The sequence below is a fragment of the Bombus vosnesenskii genome, unplaced genomic scaffold (assembly GCF_011952255.1).
Source record: "Bombus vosnesenskii isolate JDL3184/JDL3185 unplaced genomic scaffold, Bvos_JDL3184-5_v1.1 scf7180000013264, whole genome shotgun sequence".
Classification (NCBI taxonomy): Eukaryota; Metazoa; Arthropoda; class Insecta; order Hymenoptera; family Apidae; genus Bombus; species Bombus vosnesenskii.
The window spans coordinates 7,612,444-7,636,990 of record NW_022882924.1 but is presented as its reverse complement, the minus strand read 5'-3'; the positions used below and the strand labels follow the sequence as shown (position 1 = coordinate 7,636,990).

At 37.8% G+C, this 24,547-nt stretch overlaps 1 protein-coding gene and 1 long non-coding RNA gene across 2 annotated transcripts in view; one reads left to right on the top strand and one right to left on the bottom strand.

Moving 5' to 3' along the window:
- LOC117240017 overlaps positions 1–12,694 on the top strand; it is a 298,693-nt gene extending 285,999 nt beyond the window's left edge. The window contains exon 3 of the long non-coding RNA XR_004494618.1: positions 12,486–12,694. This is a non-coding gene — a long non-coding RNA (uncharacterized LOC117240017). The remainder of the gene's footprint in view (positions 1–12,485) is intronic.
- LOC117240003 lies at positions 7,442–8,660 on the bottom strand. Its single transcript, XM_033505821.1, has 2 exons — positions 8,444–8,660; positions 7,442–7,780 (listed from the first exon to the last, which is right to left on the bottom strand). The coding sequence occupies exons 1-2, from the start codon at positions 8,448–8,450 to the stop codon at positions 7,518–7,520; spliced, it is 270 nt and encodes an 89-aa protein (XP_033361712.1). The 5' UTR covers positions 8,451–8,660; the 3' UTR covers positions 7,442–7,517.
- Positions 12,695–24,547: the final 11,853 nt, after the last annotated feature.

The window sequence follows — 24,547 nt, the reverse complement described above, 5'->3', positions numbered from 1 at the left end:
AATGCTTTTATAGATATATCATGTGTATTCTGCGATGTAAATACAAATTCAAATTACGTAACGGTGGATATTTTCTTAAAAACGTTTGAAACAAAATGTTGGAAAGAAATCGAAGAAACTGCAGTATCCTTCTGCTCTCCTGGAGAAAGGCAAACGTGGAAAAGCGTAGTTTTTGTTGCGAACCCGTCCATTTAGAAGTCAAGCCGAATAGAAGAAACGTGGAAACAATTTCACAAATCACAGAAATGGAAACGAATGCGTTATTTGCTATTGCACGATGACTATTGATTGATTGATTGATAGCGAGCACGCACCTTTGTTACGTTATTTTGATTAGCTGTTTCACTCGCTGCTCATTTATAGCACTTTGTTGAGAAAATATGTCGGGGATCAGTCGACATGGGCCTGGCATGTGACTTTGGTGTACTTTAATTTACTTTGAAATGTTTAAACTATTGCATTATCAAGCAAGTTTCAATTTATATGCATGTTTAGGAGAAATATAAATTTTTGCATTGATAACGACAAGTCTTTTAAGTTTGTTCGATCTTCTAGATTTTTTTGTTGTAAACTTTATCGCTCTTTAAACTTGTCGAAATAGATCTTCGGCGATTCTGATAAATTTTAATGGAATTACACTAGCCGGATCACTTATTGTTGTGTATTGTATCAAGAATCTTATTTATATAATATCTGATATATTTGATACGTATATAAGATTAAGTGATTGCGATGATTTTGATATAATCTATTTTGAAATCACTTTATGTTGTCACTTCAAACTTAATATTTGCAATAATACACACGGTCGACCAATTTACTGTCCCAGTTCTTACAGCTATCGACAAAATACTTTGTTTCTTCGAGCAAAACTTTTATAAAGTTAGCAAATAAGAACGAAAGAAATATATGTATATTCAATCCATTCCAAGACACAAATTGATATATAAATGTTGCAAATTTAATCATTTTTAGTATTATTATAGTAACAGATATATCGTAATAAATATATTGTATTATAAACGCTATCCGTTTCTGAATGCTTCCAAAATATATTTTTTACCGTACTAAGCAATCCATTAACAAGTCATTCAAAATTTTTTCCCGATTACTAATTACAACCACTAACTAGATATAAAAAAGATGTAAAAAGTCTTGTTGATATCTTGTCTACTCATTTATTAACAGAAATTTCTCATTTCCTTGTACAACGCGAACAACGGTGATTTAGCAAAAAAGAAAAAATGTAATATTTGGTATCGATTCGTCAAATTCAAACTACCAGAGAGTAACATTTAATATTTTATATCGCCCAATATTACTTCATACTCAATATTAACGAGAATTCCTTCAATTCTCGTTTCCAGACGAAAACGTGTATATTTTTCCATAGTACTGTGCGTATAACATTGAATATAATAATGCATACCGGTTGTTAAAAATCGTTTCCCACGAAAACTGCTATTTCTGATGCATGTTGCAATATGACAAAAGTAATGGATGTTTCATCGATAAAAAGTTTACATTTTCCCGTAACAGATTTTCCAGCCAGCTAAAAAGTCTAGACGCGGAAATTTCAAAGCTAGCGAACACAGAGGAACGGCGACGGTGGTTTTCTGAGCGCACGGAAGCGGCACGTACACCAACGAATCGTAGGCGTACTAGTGTAGGCCAGAGCAATTCCTGATATCGTGGCTGTCGATCAATCGATGCGTGGGTTTCAATAATCCAGCGGATTGTTATCGGTCCCACACATAAAACTCGGCCGGAATATCACACGACATTTCGATGATAACCGATCGAATTTTAATCGGGGACCTCGTCGAATTGGATAGCTGACGTGTGATCCTCTCGAAAATCCACGTAAAACGCGATATGCCAGAAATCAATCCCCGATGTGTCATCGTCGACTTTGGCCTTGCGCGTAGTACTATATAACGCTATACTATTCTCTATGTGTCGAATCAAAAACTTTCAAACAGTACATTGTGCCAGGCTTTTGTTTTGTCTGTTTCTCAATTTCCACGATATTTTGCCTTACTTTTCAACATCGTGAAATATCATAGATTCCATGATTCTTCGTAACGACAAGCCCAGCTTTTTATTAATTATATAACAAATAGGAATTTGTTATATAAAACGACACTGATACCGATTATATGAATGAAGTTGCCACCTTATATAATATAAATATGGAAACGCGTCCACGAGCAGTATAACACTTTTTACGAACTGTTTTCGATAATCTTGCGCAACAGCAATACAGTTGACGCAACGTTAAACGTTAATTAAAGAAAGGAAAAAAACAATCAATCTCTTGGTAAAGTATTTGGCCTGTTCCATTCCACTTCAGAGTGAAGAAAAACCTACTTGAATAACAGACGTAATTGATACGACCGGACACCGTAAATGTATTAGTGTCTACTTAATATAGATAGGAAAATTATTCTAATTTATCGAAAAAATTTGAAGAGAAAATTTTTATATAAAATAAATAAGCGAGTCGATTGATTAACTGGAAATGTTGCGTAGAAAAATGTGATGCGACGAAACGCGGGCGTCGGAACTTTAGAGATTCAGTTATTTACGAAGTTCATCGCGTTAGGCGACCGAAACCTGGGGGCAATCCAATGGCGAGTAATTAAAACTCGTGTTACTCGTCTGGTCGGCTAGAAGTGGCTTGGTCGTTGAAAGCGTTTCTAAACTGGCCGGTTTCGAGTTTGCGCCGCTGCGACTCTCGAACCAGGAGGAAAATTGTTTTCGGTCAAACGAAGCATTTATAAGCCGTAAAAAGCCCGCTGTCGCATTCGGAACGGACGATCTATTAAATTTTTATGAGCTTTTTGTCGGAAAGCCCGTGGTGCGTCTGACCTGTATGTTGAAAGCTGTCGTTCACCTCCCCTTTTAAGTTTGCACGGGCGAATTGCGTTGAAAAAAATATGGATTAGAAATCGAATGAAATACTACCTTTTGTTTCGTCCGTCGACGTTCTCAAACTTTCCGTTTCATTTGACCTCGCGAATCAAAAATGGCAAACAAATAGGAAAATTTCAAGCGTTTGTTAATCCCTTCAGTAGTACAACCAGACGCGTACTCAGACATTCAGCTTCAAGTTCAAATCATTTGAATTCACCGGATATTTTGAAGCGCGTTTCGAATCAGACAATTTAAATAACTAATTCGAGAAAACGAATTTCGTTGAATGTAAATGTAAAAAATTTTTCGCCTAAACAATTGTGTAACCAAATTATCACTTTCGAGTTTCACGTTCGTAAATTTAAATGCACGTAGGAGAATTCAACGTTTTAGAATGATCTTACAGTTGCAAGACGCAGTATACTAAATATCCAACGTTCAAATACGACTCAAAATCCGTTGAATTGCGAATATACGAGGTAACAAAGACGTTGGAACAGAAAAGGATGAAAAATTAAGAGAACAGAGAAGTAGACAGAGATGGAAAGAAGAGACGAGAATAGCGGAATAAAGAGAAGAACGCGCGTTCAACTCGGTTCGTAATGAACTTGTGAATATTTAGTAGAGTAATTGCCCTCGCTAAGCCTCTCGTACGACTACGGTTACAAGAGCTGTCCACAAAATTCGGAAGCAAAACCAATATCAGTGCAGCACCTGTGCTCGGCCTTCGTTACATCATACGAGTACGTGTATCAGTTGGTCTTGGTCGTGTTGATAATTTGATTTCCTCAGGGATACCGGAGAATGACCGGCGACTACATCACAGCCTTATCTCTCTCTCTCCTCCTATTCTGCTCAACGACTACAAAAGATTTTGGTTGATTCGTCGTAACAGCCAGGTTGCCCCTTTCTACGAAAGAATTTCTTCAAATGGTTTTCGAAAAAGTTTTTCGATGGTTTTAGTTTAAATCCTAACGCCGGATTTTACGTTCAAGGAACTTTCAGACGACGAAGACGATTCAATAGACTCAGTTTCCTTGAATCGCTTCTCGATAGAATTGACGAACTCCTTCTGACGAGTAGAACGTAGAGTAGCAAATTTGAGCTTTATGACATATCGAACTCTACTCGAAGAAAACTGTGGTTGTAGTTCGTCAAGTTTTTCGTTGTAGCTAATATTTCGTGAGTTTCCGTTCCTCACGAATTACCGCTTGCATAACAAATTTTTAATAAAATCTAATTTTATATTTTCTCTTCAGAGAAATAATCGCGTTAATCGTCCTTGTTATAGAACACGTTTAGAGAATACAGTTTCAATGGGGAAATTAGTGCTGCAGACAAAGAGACCATCTAAGAGAGCGATTAGAAAACGATAATCCAGTCGAATGAGAATTACCAGCCGTGTAATAAATGTACAAGTCTAAGGAGACATGCAACAAAGCTCCAATCTCTACGGGCAAGCCAAGCCTGAGCTTGCCTCCCTCGTGTCTCGTGCAAACGGAGGCCCTCGCGTTCTTTGCACGCCATCTGAGCGTTTTATAATCGGTATTCTTTCCTTTCTCCCTTGTTCCCTTTTCTTTTTTCCGCTTTGCCTCTTTGCCGAGTTCCTTGTACGCTCCCTACGTTGGAAAAATGTCTGGCTATTAATTTGATCTCACCTCCTGCCGCGAGTAGCAGCTTGACAGAACGTACCACCTAGCAAGACAGACAGCATAAATTAACCACCCGATCGTGTCTTTCGAATTTCCTTTGTTATATACCGCAGACAAAGCGAGACAGAAGAAAACAGAGAACGAAGATAAAAAAGAACGAAACGAGAACTTCCAAGGATTTAAACGAAACAACTAGGCGCAACAACTTCGAGCTGTGGCAACGGGTTTAAACGAACCTGACCCGGATCGTAAAACATTTTTCGTGTAGTTGAATGCAAATGTGAATGGAATAACGAGGAAGCTGTGTCACGCACTGAACATACATTATGCGAACAAACGGTATTGATGTATAATTGAAAAGTAAGCGTATTGCCGAAGCTTTCAGTTTTCGAAAGTGTTTGCTGCTCGTGGTTCTGATTATCAAGTTCGAGTTTTGGAATTATATAGAATAGAAATTGGTAGTTGTGTACATAGAACAACACTTTACCGATTTTAATGACAACGATTTCGAGATATGTTGTCAGAGTCAAAATTTGGAATTTAATTTCACCGACGCGTGTAACCGTCGCTCAAGTACCAAAGATAAATATATATAAAAATATTTCCAATACTACATGTTATATTTCTAAATTAAATGTATCTCTAAAATTATTTGTAAGCTTAGGACGAACTCTACGGTTGTATTCAGCTCAAATCATGTTAATTAATTGATCGAGTCATTTTCTAGATAAACTTACAAGCTTTTATACCTACGTTATGATATATGCTATTCGTCAAAGATTATAAGAAAAGGAAGCTTTAGATTTTTCATTGACATAATATTCCAAACAATACACATGCAAGATTGTCGACTCGGCCATCGCTTATGGAAATGAAACATCCAATTCTTTGATCATTCACCTGAGAAATTTCAAAGCCTTGAGAAATTTTCTCGAAGCAGTGGAAACCTTGCAGATGAAATATCAACGAGCGTTCAGACAGGCGAGGCCAATGCGAACTAACCTAATTATTGGCTGGAATTTTTAAATACTCACAAACTACAGTGAATACAATCGTTTAATTTTTCTTAAGACAAGATGAAAGCTCTACATTGCACCGAAACAAAACTGATAAATCCTACAAAGTGTAATTTACTTGCTTTCCGACAAGAGAAACACCGATCATATATTCTAGCGTTAGCATTAAGAAATTTTGAAAAAGTGAAATAGATTAATTTGACTTCCGAGAAACTCGGGTTACACCGCTTTCTAAGCGATCAACGATAAATTAAAATTAGATATATTCGCTATCTTAATACCTACTAGGGACATCGCGTGATTATTCCGGAACTTATAACTAGACTATCCAATCGGTTTTCAATTCGACACAGAATAGGTTCCATTAACATTTCTCGTGGCACGCTTTAAGGTCGGATTCATTTCGTCAAGTAATGGCGAAAAGCGGCAAAAGGAAGGCGGGAAATCGGCGAAAACGGTAAAGTAGTAGTGGGAAACTGTAGACGAGAGACGAGGCAGAGACGGCGAGAAAAAGAGCGGTTTGAAGGTAAAGGAATGTGCACGATGCTGGTAACCGGTAGCTGACTCGTACCGATAAGAAGTCTCGATTCGTTCGGTTGCTTCGTTCCTTCGTTCGTTCTCTTTCTCGTTCCTTTCTGGTCGGTCGTTCTCCTTTTTACATCGAGAATACGACATTAACTGACGGACGAGAACGCCGAGAAGCTCGGTACCGTTCGCCGATGTACGCGAGGAACGCGACAAACTCCTGGCAGCTGTATTGAGCGCCAAACGAAATAGGGAATTTAAGTGTCGCTGCTCTGATGAGATCTCTCTTTCTCTAGTTTCGTCTCCTTTTCACCGTTGCCCACTTTCCAGAGTAACAGCCCTCTTCCACCTCCTTCCGACTTCGTTCCCCGATTCGCCATCCTTCTCCTGTTTTGCACACGATACACGGCCAATCCCTGGAGAATTCGAAAGTCCTCTTGTAAGCCCCCTTTTCATCTGTTCCTCATCGTCTTCCGGCTCTGATCGCGTCTTCATCTTCCTTCCGCCCGTCTCCTTCGCCCAGTTTCCATCGATCGCGCCGATAATGTTGAATCGAGAACCGTTCCTCCACTTGCTCGCGGAAACGGCCCGACTTATTCATGAAAGGACGAGCGAGTTCGATAGATGTCGGCGAAGAGATTGAATTGTAAAGTCTCGGTCCTCCGTGCGAATAAACGAGCAACAACCGACCCGATGCAGTTCAGCTGAGGCTTGGAAACGTTTCACCCCCGCCCATACGACTTGTTATGATTAATAGCTGCAACTGAGAGAGCTCCGAGACACTCTTGCCGCGAAACTGATTTATACGAACGTTCACGAGCGAGTTCACGTAAAAAAAAAAAAAAAAAACTGGGCCAGTTACTGGCGAATGTGTGCGGGGTGGAAAGAAACGTTCGAACAATTTGAAACGCTTCTTTGTTATTCTAAGTGGGTTGTCCGTTTTCAGTTGAAATTCAAGGGGTAAGAACAAAGGATATGGATTTATTAGAAATGGATTTATTAGAATATCAAGTTTTAATACTCTAACGGGCTTAAACGATTTACTCGATTAATAAACCTGTTTATGAGTGTGTATGTATGTAAGTTTCTTTTCTAACTAAGGATAGAAGTTTTATCAGAATACTGGACGAATATGGAAATAAATGAAAGGTAATCAATAAGAAGAACAAATATAATATAATATAAGATCTATTTTTACATAATGAAGTATACATCGTATTATATGAATAATAGGCAACTTAAAATATGCGAGTTGGCCATAATAATTAGAGTTTTTGAAACATCAAACGAACAATTTAATGACTGCAGAAGTTCTTTTTCCCATTTCTATAAATTCTTTGTAATAACAAATTGCGTGATATTTATGAATACATAGCATTTGAATATTTTTAATATTTTTAAACCACATTTAAACAGTTCTACATCCTGGCTTTGGTCTGCAATTGACGTTAATTTTGTAGTTGCAAACTTGCTTGTCTTCATCGAAGTAAAGACCAGAAGGACATTCCATGGGCATTGGTGGGTCGGTCAGACAAACGAAGTAAGTGGTGCAGCTGCATGGGTGTCGAACCATTGTATGGTTTGCATTTATATTGGTGTCACAGTCCAGTTTAACGGAATCATCGGAGCTTACACAGACCAAGTAGGCCATAAGTGCAATGACAATTGCAGCTAAAAAAAAGAAAATCAAAAAACAAGTCTGATAAATCGTTCCTCTACAAGATTCAAATCTTTGAAAGAATTATTTTCAGAAAATCAGTTTTACAATCGGTAGAAACACAAGGAACAGGTAGATTCTATTTGTAAAATAAGACTATCTCAGTCTTTGTTAAAACGGCCACGTGTCTATTAATATTGATACGAATCGGAAGAATTTAATCGTTATGTGATTAAGAATATGCAACAAGAAAATATACATAATATTTTAGAGAACTTTATAATAATTCAGCACGGTTAGTATAACTAAGACAGCTCAGTTAATGTAGTTATACAGTATAGAAGTAGTATAACTAACATCATAGTTGGTGTAGCAAACGGTTGCGATCTTAGGATAAGGATAATTTAATAGATTGATTACAGATTCAATAACAATTGAAATAACCAAGTAGAATAATCAAGGGACTTTGTCTCCCTACTAGTTCAGATGACAGAGATTCTACTTTACTTTCTACAATTCTATTTTTATTCTCTTCAATAAGTAAATAAACCGAACGATCGAGATTCTGATTATTTCGAATTTATTTTTGCGTAGCAATTCAAATTTCAATTTCTCTTTCTTGCTAACATATCATCCAACAAGCTATTCGTAGATATTCAGTGAAGTAATTAGCTTACCTTTCATTTTGCTTTTCGAAAAAGATAATACGCTAAGTGTCCAAACTCTGTATTGTCGTAGGCACAACTTGCCTGACCAAATTTCAGATTCGCTTTATATACTCTATTGACCAATTAAATGTAGCTATCTATACACGATATTCGGATCTCTGCTTTGTTGGATTTCGTTATCAATCAAGTCATGATAAACGCTATTGAAGTATAAGTAAGTTACCACGTCCGGAGATCGAAGATAAACTGATAAATTTGCGATCAATCTCTTCTTACTTCCAAGAAGATTCGTTATTTTTGAAATGTTAGTTCAGGAATTTTGTCCGTGAAAAAGTAACGTAGCGAGATCAATTTTCGATAATTCACTTCATCAGGAAAACAACACGATTTAGTGAATTTAATTGTATCGATGATAACGTAAAGTTCATACTCTTGCATTTTAATATTCGTGCTCGTGTGAGACGCGGTTACCTAACATTTAAACTAACAGTAAATTAATATTCTCCCCTACCAATAAACGTATTTATCGAAACAGTCGTTTTCTTTCACTTTCTACTTCTTGTGTTTTACATCTTGTTGTATTAAATCCGGTAGATGTAAAGTTAGGATAACAAAAACCAAATAAATTGTTACATAGCGAAGAAAGAAGATCGTTAAAGAGAAATTGTGCATCCTCGATCAATTAGGTCGAAGGAAATTATACGTTAAAGGGTTAACTGGGTATTTAAAGAATTAATAAGCCGATTAATCACGTACTATACTCTGAAGAAATCTCTAAGAATAGGCATTCTCTTCGATACAGACGATTATTTGTGGAGAAACGAAGCAAAAATTTGGACGAGTGAAAACATTGAAAGAGAGATGTTACAAGAAATGCGTCTATATATATGAATTACAGGGGTGAGATGAGTGAGCGAGCAAGAGAGAGAGAAAGAGAGATAGATAGAGAGAGAGAGAGAAAGAACTTTGTCTGACATTCGGACAATGCCGGCGTGGTGCTGTCGCGTTCGGTTCCTGGTTATGGCGGGTGCACAATGCCTATTGTTGAGCAACCCACCATACAAATGTGTGTGCCAACGCTTCCACACAACGGACTGCTCCAGGTTCCTCATTTCGTCTCTCTGTTTCTCCTTAACGGCACACGCACGTAGCTTTTCCCTTATATTCTCTATGCACCACACCAGGTTTGCGTAACTCGTGGCTTTTGGCAAGGGCAATAAGATCCAACGAAACGCCGCGAAAAGAGACCGATATTGATTTCTTTTTCTTTTTTTTTTTTTTTTTTTTTTTGAACGGCCTGAAGGAAAGTCGCTAGGAAATGAGCCTCACGGATGAAACGGCATACTAGAATGCGTTGAATCTTGGATACGGTACAACGTAAACATGGATTTCATCTTCTCTGCTCGATCAAGAAAACCTTTTTGACACCTCAAAGAAAGATTTTAATGCATTTTCCGTCCATGAATACGCGAGCCGGATATTTCGTCGCTGCGACGGCTTCAATGTATTCCGTGTGTTTGGCTATGCAGCGAAAATGAAACGTATAATTAACGAAGCAGGATAATAATTTTGCCCTGATTTTTCGATATACGTGTGTAATGTACGATTATAGACGGTATAAAGGGTAAAAGTAACAATAACAAATTACCATACCGCGATTGAAGTGGACACGTAATCATAATGTATATATCCATTTAATAATAATATATGTGAAAGTAAAATAATATAAATTTGCGAATAATTTTGTTTGAAACTTGCGGAATATTTTTGCCAATTAGTTATTACCTATAGTTATTATAAATAACTGATATATCTCTCCTATATATTATTCGTTAACTAAGATCAATACAGATATATGAATTCTTTAAATAGATGAAGGCTATAATACATAATTATACATATGAATAAAATGTATATCATACAAGGAATAAAACAAAGACATATTCTTTATTCGAAATAGAAAGGAAATATTAATTTTGATTCATCAATGAATTAATACACAAAGGGTATTCATATTCATTTTATACTAACAATCACAGAAATAAATTTAATTAAATTTAATTAAATAAAAGGTATCGCCTAATTTTATACAAGCTATTTCATAAATTATTTTTCTTCGTTTCTGTCTTTATACAGTTATACACATAATTCGTAATAGAAATATCAAGCCAAATTGTACAACCATAATCTATCGTTTATCAGCAACGATAATTTATAAAACAAGATCAACTGTTTTATCATTGTATTACTGGGTCGAATGAAATTGTTATCAATTATTTATTTCACATTAGGTCATCTTAAAAACAAGTATCATGTATGTTGACCATGAATGAGAGACTGCGTAATGTGTTAAATAGACAGTTACAAGCAAACGCATATGAAAAATGTGTAATTTGTCCACGTTTTATCGAGATTTTATAAAACATGAACTTAAGATGGTGATCGAAATTCAATTTTTTATTCTGCTACCTTTCCATAGCGAAAGTTTTAACATAAGTTAGTTGGTACGATAAAATTTTATTTTTGTTTTCTTTCTAATTTAATTTCATTATGTAATTATCGAAAATTTAATAAATGCACAAACATATACAGATACGTTATCGTTAATAAACCTTGTTCGATTTGCGTGGAATTAATATATGTGACTTGCATCATGTATTATCGATCAGTAAATTTTGAAATCCCGAGAAAATTTGAAGAATAATAGAAGAAATGTATCAAGAAACTGAAGGTAACGATATTGATGATAATGGTATCGATAAGGCGACACTTTACGAAAATATTTTCTTACATCACCTAACGTACTACAGATAAGATTGTTGATAATGTTCTTTGATATTTAATCCATTTTGTACGTCAATCTCGAAGTGCATGTACAACGCAAAGCTATTGTATTTCTGGAACAAAAACGTAGTCTTAAATTTCCTAGTGTTCCTGTTTTGAAAGTTTCAAATTTACGCGGAAAAATAGCTACAGGCACCAAATCATTTTTTATATACATCTTCCAAAATTATTCATTTCTTTGCTTCATATTGAAGATTTTATTATTGTTTTTAGAATCTCAATAAACGTCATTCGAACAGATAGAACTGATATTTTTGGATGCAAGTGCATGTTATACTAATGTAATTGTCATACAGAGTACGTTCTAAGTGAATTAAATTCTCGAATTATCATAAATTTCATAAATAAGTATGTAGACTGACGAAACATATTCGTTTATCTAATAAAAGAACTATGAAGTGACTTTTATTTATTTCTTCGTGTCTTTACGCTGTTGATTTTAATATGGATAAGTGTTTTTCCTACAGAACATTGTAACGTAATATGGACAGAAGATTGTGATTGAGGACATTGACAAAGAGTATGAAAATTGGTGTTTTCAACATAAAATATACCGTTGAAAAATATTTCAGAACATTAGTAGTAAGTGTAACATATTAATTATACATTTATACATATATTATACATAATATTCATTTTTAATTATAATTACGTATAATAATTAGAATTAAAATAATCTTGCAATAGAATAAACATCTTTACGTTACGAACTGTAATATAAATAACTTTGACCAATTTTCTGAGTCTAATAATCCAGCGATATAGTATATCACGAAGGATTTATCAACCGAGTTTTAATCGAAATTATTTGCCAGCGAGTAATACTATTACAGCGGAAGGAATCGACGATATGACGATCAAACGAATCCGACGGGAAAGAGAAAAGAAAAGGGGTAAAAAGAGAAGAAAGTGGCAACTTCCTTAAGTTTCTGCCCGATCTCTGTACCATTTGAAATTCGAATTTAATCACACTTTATTGTCCGAAAGCACGCGAGGAATTCTTGATCGCGGAAAATCGCGGCGTATCTGCGTCCCATCTCCGTAACGAGATGTACGAAGTAACGAGGAAAGAATTCGGTTCGTTATGGGGTGGGATCGGGGAACCGAATCTGACCCCCAACCACTTTCAACCCCGTCTTCGTCTATCGCTGTGTCCATAATTTGAATTCAATCATTTGCAAATGTCGATCCATTTCGACTGTTACAGCAGATTGTTCGTACCGACACGTGGAACTTGGCTTCACCTCGAGAAATGAGACATTCCGACTAGAATGTGACTTGATCGTTGGAAATTCCTCCTGAGGATCTTAAGACAACGCGCGGCATTCTCAAATGGGAGAAAATTTGCAGAGAAAAGAAAAATCTGGAAATTTACATACGTTGGTTACGGAAAGCATTTGTACATCGTTGTCTTCATTATAGCACTTATTAATTAATTAAGTGTAATTATAAGTATCTTCGTATCGTGCAGTAGTACTTTTACTGGTTCGCAATTTTCAAATTATTTTTCTTCAGCTCATGACTCGGCTTTTTCTGTTCCTATATTGCATTTAAAAATTACGCATATAATTTACATTGCGCGAAAGATATAGTAATTTCTTGCCTTATCTTCGATTTAAAAGAATGGCATATAAAAGAGAGCAAACAAAGAAAGATATCATACGTTATCAACATGAAATTTTGAAAAATATTCAATAATTTTCTCAGTATTCCACTGAATAAATGGAACATTTGTTCCCTTCGTTCTTTGTTTCTTATCGAGGAATACTAACTTCTCTTACTTATTTACTTGAAAGCTCTTTAGCTTTCACGATACAAAATTAAACGGAGCGTACATATTTTCTGATATTTTTCGCTCGAATTTTATCTTTACACGTTTTATTCTATTGTCTATAATTAACGCTTAAATGCAACAACCATTTAAGTAAGTATAGAAGAAACACGTTAACAAGAATCTTCTCTTATCGAATGGAGATGAAGACTAGTTTAGTTAGAGAGTTTTGGATTTCATTCGTTCATTTCTTTGGACTTGTACACTTATTTGAAAATTTCCACAAGAAACAGATAATTGAAATACTTCTTTCGCAATTGGGGCCAAGCCATAGTCTCAAGACGGCAGCGAAAATTTCATTAAAAACTAGTATGTTTGTGTATACAAATAAAAACATTATAAGTATCATTTCTAAACATAATTAATTGCTAATCTTTTAAGCGGGAGTGTACATGTACCATAGCCTTGTAGGCTCCCTTTTCAAAAGAACTTCTCAATTTCAAAGAAGAAAAATATTGCCAGTCTGGCGAGAGTGCAGCTCGGAGAGTGAATGATTTCAGATAAAACAAGAAAAACTAAACGCACCTTGTCGTAATTTAACTCTGGTTCCTATGAACGAAGGGAAGCTGGCCACCGACACTGGAGGTTGGTGACACGAAAGAGGCAGCGAAAAGCTTCGACGAACATTTTGGGCGTAACGTTAACGTTCATATCTCGATTTTCCTGGTGCTCGCCGATTCGTATAGCAGAGGGAACGAGAGAAAAGCGTGGCAGGCATGCTCGCCATATTGGCATACACGCCGCCTGCGTTTTACGGCCGTATTCAGCGATTTTGCATATCGAGCACTCGGCCCTGTATGCGTGCAGGTATATGTGCGTGAATTGTCGTACATAGGGATGAGAAAGAGCGAATGAGATCACGAAGCGTGAGCATGATCACGAAGAAGATGAACGAAAGTATAGAGGAGCAGGAGGAGAAGGAGTAGAAGAGGACAGAAAAAGGGACACACACCATCGTTGTCCTTTCTAGAGCGGTGGCAGCGGAACTGCTGCAAGCCTATTCACCTTTTCCACACCGATTCACGTATATACGGCGATCGCAGACCTCCTTGAGAGCTCAATTTATCGCGAAACGGCCTCCGCCGCCAGTACAAAGTGAGCCGGCGCATGGAACGTACCAGCCTCCCTTCCAGCAAATTGTCATAATTGAATAACCAGCGAGATAAGCGAGCGTCGCTTTGACCGCCGTTGCTTTCCCTTCCTAACTCGCTAGCCGGCTTCATACGGGCCGATCCATTTAACCCTTGAGTGTCTCGAGTCCACTTGATACGCGATCCGTACTCCCCCCATTGTGTTTCCAGGCTCTGTGTTCGCTTTCATTTCCGCGAATCAGTCGGTTAATCAATTTGCAACGCTCCCTCCTCGTTTAACATTGCCTCGGTGGATCTGCCTTTTTTCCTGTATCCCCCGTTTTGCCTGACTCGAGCCCATACTACGCTGATCGCGTTCGGTTCCGTTAACGAGAGTATCTTTGAGAGCCGCGGGCGATTCGGGAATAGTTGAAGAGTTCGCAACGAGATTAGCGTCGTCGTATACGCTTTGTTCTTCGAGATAGCGTATTGACGCGTTTTTTCTTTTTTCCAATTCGATGCTGCTTTCTCTGTCCACTAACAGATCATCGGCCAGCCAAAATTGGCTGGTATTTGCAATTCGTTTGTTTCTGACACACAAGTTCTGCTGTAACGTAGCCTTGTTACTCTGGAGTGGTGTACATCATGGTTTTGTCTAACGCCGATGCCTGTTGGTAGCAAAGCAGGTTAGAGAGTAATCGATGAATCGAGTCACAGCTGTTTAAATCGGAAAATGGATTAACTATAGGCTAATTATGCAGAGTATCTCAGGAATCGTGGTACAATGGACAAGAGAGTGGATTCTACACGTACGAGTTTGGAATATAAGATAAGATTTTTTTATATCACGTTATCATTATTTGTGGAACGCGACACAGAAATAACGGCGGTTGATAAAACACTTAAATTAGTAAGAAACAGCGTTAATGTCTCAGACCGCCGTTGAACGACCGTGCAATGCTGTGCATGTCGATGAATGAAATTATGGAAATCCGTATTTGGTATTGTTCCACAACTTCCACTAAAATTCTTCCATGCCGTTCCATTTCGCGTTATTAAAGCAGCATACAATAAGATTTAACGGACGCGCAACCATCTAAATACAGTTTTTCATTAATGATAGGTGGAATATGCAAAGGATGATTTTATTGTCCTTTTATGGCTTTTACACAAAATCACTGTAATCACAGACAATGGTTGCTGATACCATTCTGTTGAAAGGTACAAAACAAGAATCAACCGAAATATCTGACGGAGCTGAAAGGAGAAATTGGAACGGAATAAACGAGAAGAGGAAGCAGAGGTGCAGATATCGAGGGTGGCTTTAACGGCCTTTTGTTTGGTTAACTGCATTGCTTCCCAGCTCGCCGGTAATTGCCACAATGCGGGGCGAGGAATCAAAAAGAGAATAGCGATCCAGGAAATCAGAGAAAATGGTTAATCGAACGACAAGTCGATCCCTAATTTTCCTCTTGAGACACATTGCTTTGATTGCACTTTTTTTCTTCTTTCTTTTCCTCCTTTCTTTTAATCTTTCTTCTCTCTTTTCGTTTCTCTTTCTTCCTCCTTTCCTTCTATGTTTCTTACATTTCTGAAATAGCAAAGAAATAATGGCAACGAGTATGTAACGGAAAATCTTCGAACGTTCAGAATTCTGTACTTCTATGATACGATCCTACTTTATATGGAAGTGCAGATTTTAATGTAAATTCATATTTTTATAAACACGACTAAGGAAATGGATGGGAATTGTAATTTAGTGATATTTAAGAAAGAATATTATCATCACAGATATTGTATCAACATAGTGTATGGATAGTAAATTACTCATTATATTAATAAGACACGATACTTAACGAGACCATATTTAACACTAACTACGTGTTCAAAATCACTATTCATGTTATATACTAATTTATTACTGAGTGTATGTTTGTAGTACATGTCTCGTAACTTCTATGTATATTTTTGGATTGGTTTCAAATTTTTCCAATCTAATTACGTTAATTCCGTCTCATTGCGTTAAAAAGTTTCATGTAAGACGAATAATACACATGTTCATGAAAATTTATTGTGTTAAGTGTTCAAATACTATGAATCATTATGTGTAGTGCATAGGAGTTTCAATAACCCGCAGGATATAATAAAGCGTTTCCTGGTCGCTTTATGTCTTCGACATCTTTGAAAATTGAAGCAAAAATTCTGTGGAAAATTGAAGGGAATATCTTTATCATTCCAGGCACGAACGAGCCTCACAGAAATTTGGATTGACCTTTCTAGCGTGGAACAATTCTTGATTTTGCGGCGAACAAAAAGAACAGGAGATAGTAAAAATATTTGACCGCAGTGCCGTAAGATCTCTCGACGGCCATCTGATATTTATAAAGAATCGTATCTTACGAGGTCGCATTCGAGGAGTACAAAGGACGTTTAGCAAACCATCGAAGCGTTGCAAACATCGCCGACGCGTGGAATATGGTCCGATATCCTCTGACTATTCAGATGGAGGCAATCCTCTGCAACCTCCTCAGCAGCAGTAAGCTGTGACGACTCCTTGGCAAATCTTCCGCCCACATCGGGGCCTCGTACAGAACACTGGATCGAACCACACCCTCGTACAGTCGACGAACTTCTACTCTGGCCCCGCCAATGTTTGGTAATAGGCCGCATAAGGCCGTATAAGGCCGTATAAGGTCACTCTTCCGCACCCTATCCCGGTCAATGCTGGTGCAGGGTGACGGGGGCCCCACGAGAAGGTGAGGTGAGTAGTCTTGGCAGGTATGGGCCCACCAAGTTCTCCGAAATCCTCCGCATCGGATCGGCAAGCTGACGAGGGCCAAAGCCACCACCCAACTATAGGAGAATATCAGATCCATAGGGGTTTCCCAGGGCGTGGTCCTACGCCCTGGGAGCCCACACCCGCCTCGTGCTCCCCCGACTCGCAACTAACTCCTCACAACTCAACTCTCAATTAACGACTCCTCATAACTCGACTCTCAATTAACGACTGCCGATTAATTCGTCTTTCTCCCTTAAGCATCCCTTTGTCGTCTTCTCATACCTCCATCACGTACGCGTTCCGTAACCGTCCGCGATTATGGCCACGTAAGCCTTCTCCTGCATAACTATTCGAGTGAAGGACTGACGACGCATTGATGGGTCGCTTGGCCCATTGAAGTTTCCCGACCCTTTCAGCCTGTCGGCACTTAGGTTTTCTCGCAACATTGTTTACAGTTCACCCGTTATTTCTTAGGTGATCTGTCCACGATACTATACTGATAAAAGTAGCAGAACTTAAACTCGTGTGATCTAGAAGTGGTATTAAAATTATTCAATAATTCTTATTCGACGATCATACAACAGAGTTTATTAAAACATAGATGATTTTTCAGAAAAGAAAATTTTCTTCGGTATAATAAAGTAATACAAATTGAGCAATTAATTATTAAATAAAAAGTGAGTATTAAATATTGATCACGAATATTTTAATTTGTAATCTAATCGTTAAGCAATATTTTTTTCAAAGATTTTATCCCTACCTAGCATCATAATACATTTTAAGCTACGATAAAATATTTATAACGCAAAGCCATAAAATGAATTTTTATTTATTATTGATTTGCGTCAGATCGATCGACAAAGCAGATATCAAAAGATGACATAATGTAGCTACGAGCATCTCACCTATAGTTACCTATACTGACGTTCAAGTTTTTATTGAATAATTAAAAACGTCAGTGGCAGATCTGCGCGCTCTTACGATCACGAGTAGGGGTGAGGTCCCTCTTGAAATTTGCATAGCTGCTTCAGCGATGGGAGTTTCGGTGAAATATGGAGTTTTATTATTTTCGAGATACTTCACCCCGTTAAACGAGCGAGCAGAACAGAGGTCCACGAATAAGCATACGCGAACGCCAGAAAGCATATCGATCCATCTACGTTTCGATCTTATTCCAATATTACTTTTGTTTCATATTTTTCATATATAAATCGTTTTCTTCCTTAATGCTGCACTTTTTTCTAACCAAAGATTACGATGCTCATTTAAAATTTTCGCATGAGAGTAAGTTAGGAAAGCAGAAATATCAGTATCCACCAATATGCCAGATATTGGCTGACCAATGCAGAAGATACTATTGGTAATGTAGCACTGGTGCAGATGATATAAAATAGGGACCTGATAAAGCGGCACGTAGATGACGTGACGTTTATCACACATGTTCCATGTGTCGACACTGCGCTTTCAAACATACTATACGCTGTGACGAATATATAAAAGAACAGAAAAAGCGAATAAAGGGAAAGGTCCAGTGTTTGTTTAGTCGGTAGTTAATTTGAGAAACAAGCGCTTTATTAATTAACTGGAACCTAACATTTCCGATAGTGATATTAATTAATTGATTATCAATAGACCTAAATATGCCAATAAATGTAATTTCATAAGAATCGTTGTTTGAGCCATTTCACTTTTTAAACTTTTCAAGGCAATGAAACATTTTACGTGAAAAAAGTATACTCGTGTAAATTTGTATATCCTTGAAGTATGTTAAGATTATCGTCGAAAAATTTCGATTTCATAATCGGATGAGAAAGAATTGCATATGAATTTGTATTTCGCTTCGAATGGTTTATAAAAGATAGTAACTTTCAAATTATAAGACGCTAGTAATTTCTGACAATACGTCATTATAAAAGATAATTCAAGAAAAATATATCGTTCTCGACAAGTGAACGAATAAAATACTAATGATTAAGTATAGAAGAACTGCTTGCAACATATATGGATGCTCTGCAATCTATAATATTAAAGGTAACCTGAATTAACAAGGATTTGTTAAGCATATGTAAAGTGTATTTGCGATTCGAAAAATTATTTTAATATTATATATGTATTTGCGTATCATACAGTTTAGTTAAACAACCAGTGGTATATTTTTTTCGATAAGAATATATATAAAGGTATGAAAATAAGAATGTACGAAGAAGTAAAAAGCTTGTAAATTATTACGAAGAAACAAAGTTTCGCCGTTATATCACATGTTTTTCTTCCCATTTACCGAGTCCATTCATCAATATCGATAATACTGTAATAACATGTTTGAGTATAATATGCGATAGAGAATCAAAAAGGCATACGATTCAAAACAAGAAATCATAGAAATATATCTTACACATTCTATGTGAGTGGCAGCCAGTCGCTTTCAAGAAATTGTCGACGAATGCGGACATTCAGGACAACGGTGGTATTTCAGCAATGTCCACAACGAAGTACGTACATTTAGAGAACGGCGACGAAAAGAAAGAATACGCCGAAGAAGATTCCATGCCATGTTCGCTATGAATTTTTCATTTTCAGACGTCGATTGTTTGAAGCCTTGACGCTATTCAACGTTCCAAGAATTTTCAAGAAATACATTTAACATTGTTAGTCTAGACTATGTACCTATCATCCTCTGCAAGTTCAATGCTTTTGAACTTGTACGATAATCTTGTGTTGTACATTCTCAACTTGTGAACTAAATATTTCATTTAACTTTGATGTTAAAGAAACAAAGTTTAAATATTTGATGTAAAAATCTCGCATTTCGATGTAAAATATAATTTTATCCCTTTTTGTATAAAATATATAAGCCTCCAAATATACAAGTTACACCGTGCCGGTATCCCTTTAAAACGAGAAACCATGTCAATGTGATTTAACGTATGCAAATACGAAGCGCGTCCAATGCAACGTGCACGACTACAAGCACGAGCACCAACACAACGCTCGAAGGATCAACCGCTCGGTGAAATTTCTTCAGCCTCTGAGTTCTGAATATTAAGGACGTCTCAGCGAGCGTCAACTCGGCGGTATTTACCCGATTTTCAAGGCCAGTTTGCGAATTACTCTCGCGTCTTGCCCTTCTCGGTCACTTGGCAAATTTCACCGTCGTCTCCGCTAATCATCACCGTGCACTCCAACAAAGTTTCAAAGAGAAATGAACTATTCATTGCGGTCGACCCTTACGGCGTGCACCGTTTCCCTTCTCTCGCCTCGCTTCCTCCTCTTTCTTCCCGAGTACAGAGGCTCACCCAACCTTTGTCGCTTTCCCTCTTTATCCTACGCTCGCTAATGCCGCCGTCTCACCTTCCCCTTCTCCGTTTCCACCTCTTCCACAAACCACCCTGGTTCCTTTCCATATACTCAAGGGTATCAAAGAAGAGGGTAGCATAACCGAGTTGGACGGTATCGTGGCTGTTGCTCCTATTACCGCATCCTTTCATAACACTAAATAATTCCATTTAATTACTCGCCCTTTGCACTATGTGCAGGCCGGCGAATGGGCATGGGATATTATTTATCGCGCTTTCCAAGTCGTTGCAGAGAGCCAAGCCGCGTCCTCCAAGGCCTCACCGCCCCATCCAAACATGACTCCTTCGCAGCCGCTCTTCATCGCGCTCTCTAACCCTTTCACTCTTCTTCGGGAGTGGAGTGTTCGGGAACTTTAACGGGTCAAAAGCTCTCGCGCGACGCACGTACACCCGAGCTCTTTGACTGCGACTACGTTAAACGTGCGATCTATCCTTCGTTAATCCCCTACCTGCATTCGCTCCAGCGAACGTTTACGGCAAACAAACGCGGAAAATTTTCGGTTCTCGAGTTACCGGTGTCCTTTGTGGCAAACAGACCGGTGTGGCTGTTCAATTTTACGAAATATCGGAGGTGGATAATAGCGCGTATTATTTAATAGAACGAATAATTAAATAAAGCGATATAATTTTACAATTTAAATATTACTTACTTTCATAAGGAAGATCTTCTTATCCGAGATTTGTGCCAAAGTCAGTGAACTGCTGAAAATACATTTTTGATTGAAAAACGCATCCTTGCACGCTAGGATCCTCAAGCTGCAAGTTGCTTTGAAAATTAAATGTGGCATTTAATGTTCCGTCGAATGCAAGATTGTTCTATAAATACACCGCAGGATTTGTCAGACGTTTCATACATCAAATGGAAACGTGCATGCCACCTTGTAAAGCGCTTTGCTATACTTCGTGACATGCAACAGTTAGCAAGAGCGCTGCAGTGACGTTCTTTGAGCGATACGTCAGATATGGAACAACACATCATGCTACACAAAGTTGCATAGTTAACGAATTTGACGGGTGAATCCCCATTGTTTCAGGCAGAAACGTATTTTGTTCGGTGGAATCGAACTCTGTCTTTCAAAAGTTTACAAAGTCTGAAACGTCTATTACGTGTATGCATCACTATATTGTCCGTTATTTATAACTATAAACTATAAAATTTAAGTTCAACCTCCATTTATATTTTAACGTATCTTCCATGACTTCCTTTAGCTTTTCAAATAAATTTAAAATAAACCATTGCAAATGTGTTTTACTGTTATGTACTTAGAAATTTATTCTGTTTCAATTAGTGTAAATACTATACAAATACTGTATGTGAAACTATTAGACGAAATACATATGTATTTAAAATGATAATTTTTCTACTAAAAATTAAGATGCTCGAAGATAAGTTGAATATCTTGTAACTAATAAAAGATCTCCAGTAAATTACTCGCGTATAACGAACGAAAGTGTCTTCCGATGAACTTTTTACATTGTCTGACAATGTCTGCCAGTTAACAGTTTCACTGATTCAAGAAACAACGCATTTGGAATTTACTCAAGTCCACGGTACTGAGCTAAGGAAGCATTAAGGAAGGGTCATTTCCGCTCCTTTGAAACATGTTCCACCGATACACGGTGTAACTGGTACTGTTTCAAAGGCGTCTACATGCGATGCACGATCGCTTGTAATAGCGAGGCGGAGGGGAGGAGGGGGATTTAGGTTGGAGAACGTTACTGGAAACAGAGACAAGAGGAACAATCGGGTTTGCGAAGGTATTGCGCAGCATGTTAGCGACGATCCTCGACGAGGAAGAAGCAAGTTTCCTCGAAGAGTTGCCGCGTACGTCGCTTAATCGGGCTTAGGCGAGCCAACCCGGCTTCTATTTACATTAATTCCCAATAATCGGACAACAGCATCCGTCCGTAGTCGAGGCGCACCTTATGAAACGATCTCCTGAACCCGTTTAACCTCCTTGCACACGATGTCTGTTGCTTGGAACTGTATCGTAGTATCGCCACGGCGCACCTACGACCCGCTTTCATACACCTGAAGAGAGCTCATCGAGTTTCTCCATTTGCATCGCGGATGACCTATTTCCATAATGTCGCCTCGCTAGCAACGTAAATGCTCCTCGGCCGTTTATGGCGCGAACCATGCCATCGCCGGCCAGCGTTTCACTGAATTTTCGAAATTGCCCTCGTACGTTCTACATATTAGGCAGAGATTATGTTCCAGTCTTTCCATCCTCGTAACGCAAGACGTTGTTCCTTTTTATTGGCCTGGGCTGAACCAAGGTCCCGGCCAGTTTGTAAGACAAATTATGGATAAAGAGAGGGTTTAGGTTTACAGTGTATTCAAGATGGATGACAGGATCCGATGTCTTTGTAGCAACAAATACTAGTAATTTACGATCTCATTTTACCGTGAAACACGCGCCCGCTGTCTGTGCGTGCGGTAATTTGGAGGTTTCTGTGGCTTGGGTTTGCTCGCGACACAGTTTAGGCAAATGGAAACAGTTGTCGCGTTTTACCCTAAGACAGATAGAAAAACCGATATAATTATGCCAGCCGTGTCTCGTTACAATGCTAATGAAATTTCTGAATGTTCCGTATATCCGTAACACACGTAAAAGCTACAAATATTCGTGCAACTTCGCGAATATATATTCTATAATATTTCGTATCGTTCTAAAGAAATATTTTCACGCACACTGATCACAGAATCGTCGATCAGCCGGTATCCTGACAAATGAGCGGAACGAAAATCGATTGATAATCGATATTCCTTTGATCCAAGCATTTAACTTCTTTGTTATCTCGCGAAATTTCCCATTCCGTCGTTCTTCCGTTTAACGGGGACCGATCACTGGCGGATACATTGGAGGTGCTCGCGGCAGGTTAGCAAACCGTCGCCGCTTATTTTCCGGCCAGGCCGCGACGAGGAACAATGAAATGAGCAAATAACTAGATTCTCACGCGCAACGGAACAATAATAGCACCGGGGGGAATTTTTCACGGGCCCGTGGGCAAAATAATTTGGCAACAGATGCGTCGCGTCGCGTTTTCCGAGCCACCCGACCAAGAATAACCGGGCAGGAGTGGCACGGAAAAGGGCGGCAGCCTGTTTGCTACAGCAGGGCCGGCACAATGCGGTACCGAGTATCTCGTGTTTCAGAAGTTACTCCCTGTCGTTAATATTCCCTCAGAATTTTACTTCTTACAAAATTAGAGAGAAAGATGTTCCTACAGGCAACGGGCTTTCGATGAATGGCAAAAATACACAAGTCCATAGCGCGTTAATTCTAAATGTACATAGCGGAGATACACTATCGTTCATGGGTATCCAGATGCATCAAAATTGTTGCAATTATATAAAATTTCTTTTAGACGAGACTCTTTAGTCTGATTAGTTATATATTTAAATTAAAACTGTATTTTCCTTTGGTTTTGATATTACGTTTGCCTCGTCTTGAACATTTTTAAATTTCGTGACATGAAATCATATTATATCGATGCCATTTATTCATATCTAAATACAATTAATTTATTTGCAAATTACATTATGTTATTATAATATGATCGTTTAAATATGTTACCCATTACACTAATAACATTTGAAAATCATGCGAATAATGCATTACATATTAATATAATATGTTAATATTACTGAGAATTATTAAACAAAGTAGCTTGTTATCATTACATTTTGCATATGGAATCCTATCTTCTAAACTGTTATATTAAGATTTCATTAATAATTTAATATCCAAGGTGAATAAAGCATATCCTATAAAATATGATTAATCGATTGTCTACGTAGTCTACAATTGTTAAATAATATTTGTCTGTCTTTGTCGGTGTAGATCGACGTTTACAGCATGCGAAAATCGTTTATCTATCGAGAAAATTTCAATTCAAAGCGATAGGGTGAAATGAAAGGGGAAAGGGGGAAGAAAATTGTTTCTTGTGCCGTGGTGAAGCACGCGCGATAAAGAGGGGGATCGTTTCCCTACGACACGAATAGGGCGATAAAAATCAAAAACAGTTTGTCACTCAACGATTATTCGAATTGTTGGGATCTGTAGAAATGTACATTTCACGGATGCTGTGCAAAATGTGTACGTTTATTTTTGTAAATGATATAGTATCTTCCCATCCTCTGCCCTTACAGCGCTACATTTTTAGCTATCGCACTTTACTTGCCTAAATATAGAAAGCACATAATTTTCCGTTCAAAGTCGAACCTTACAA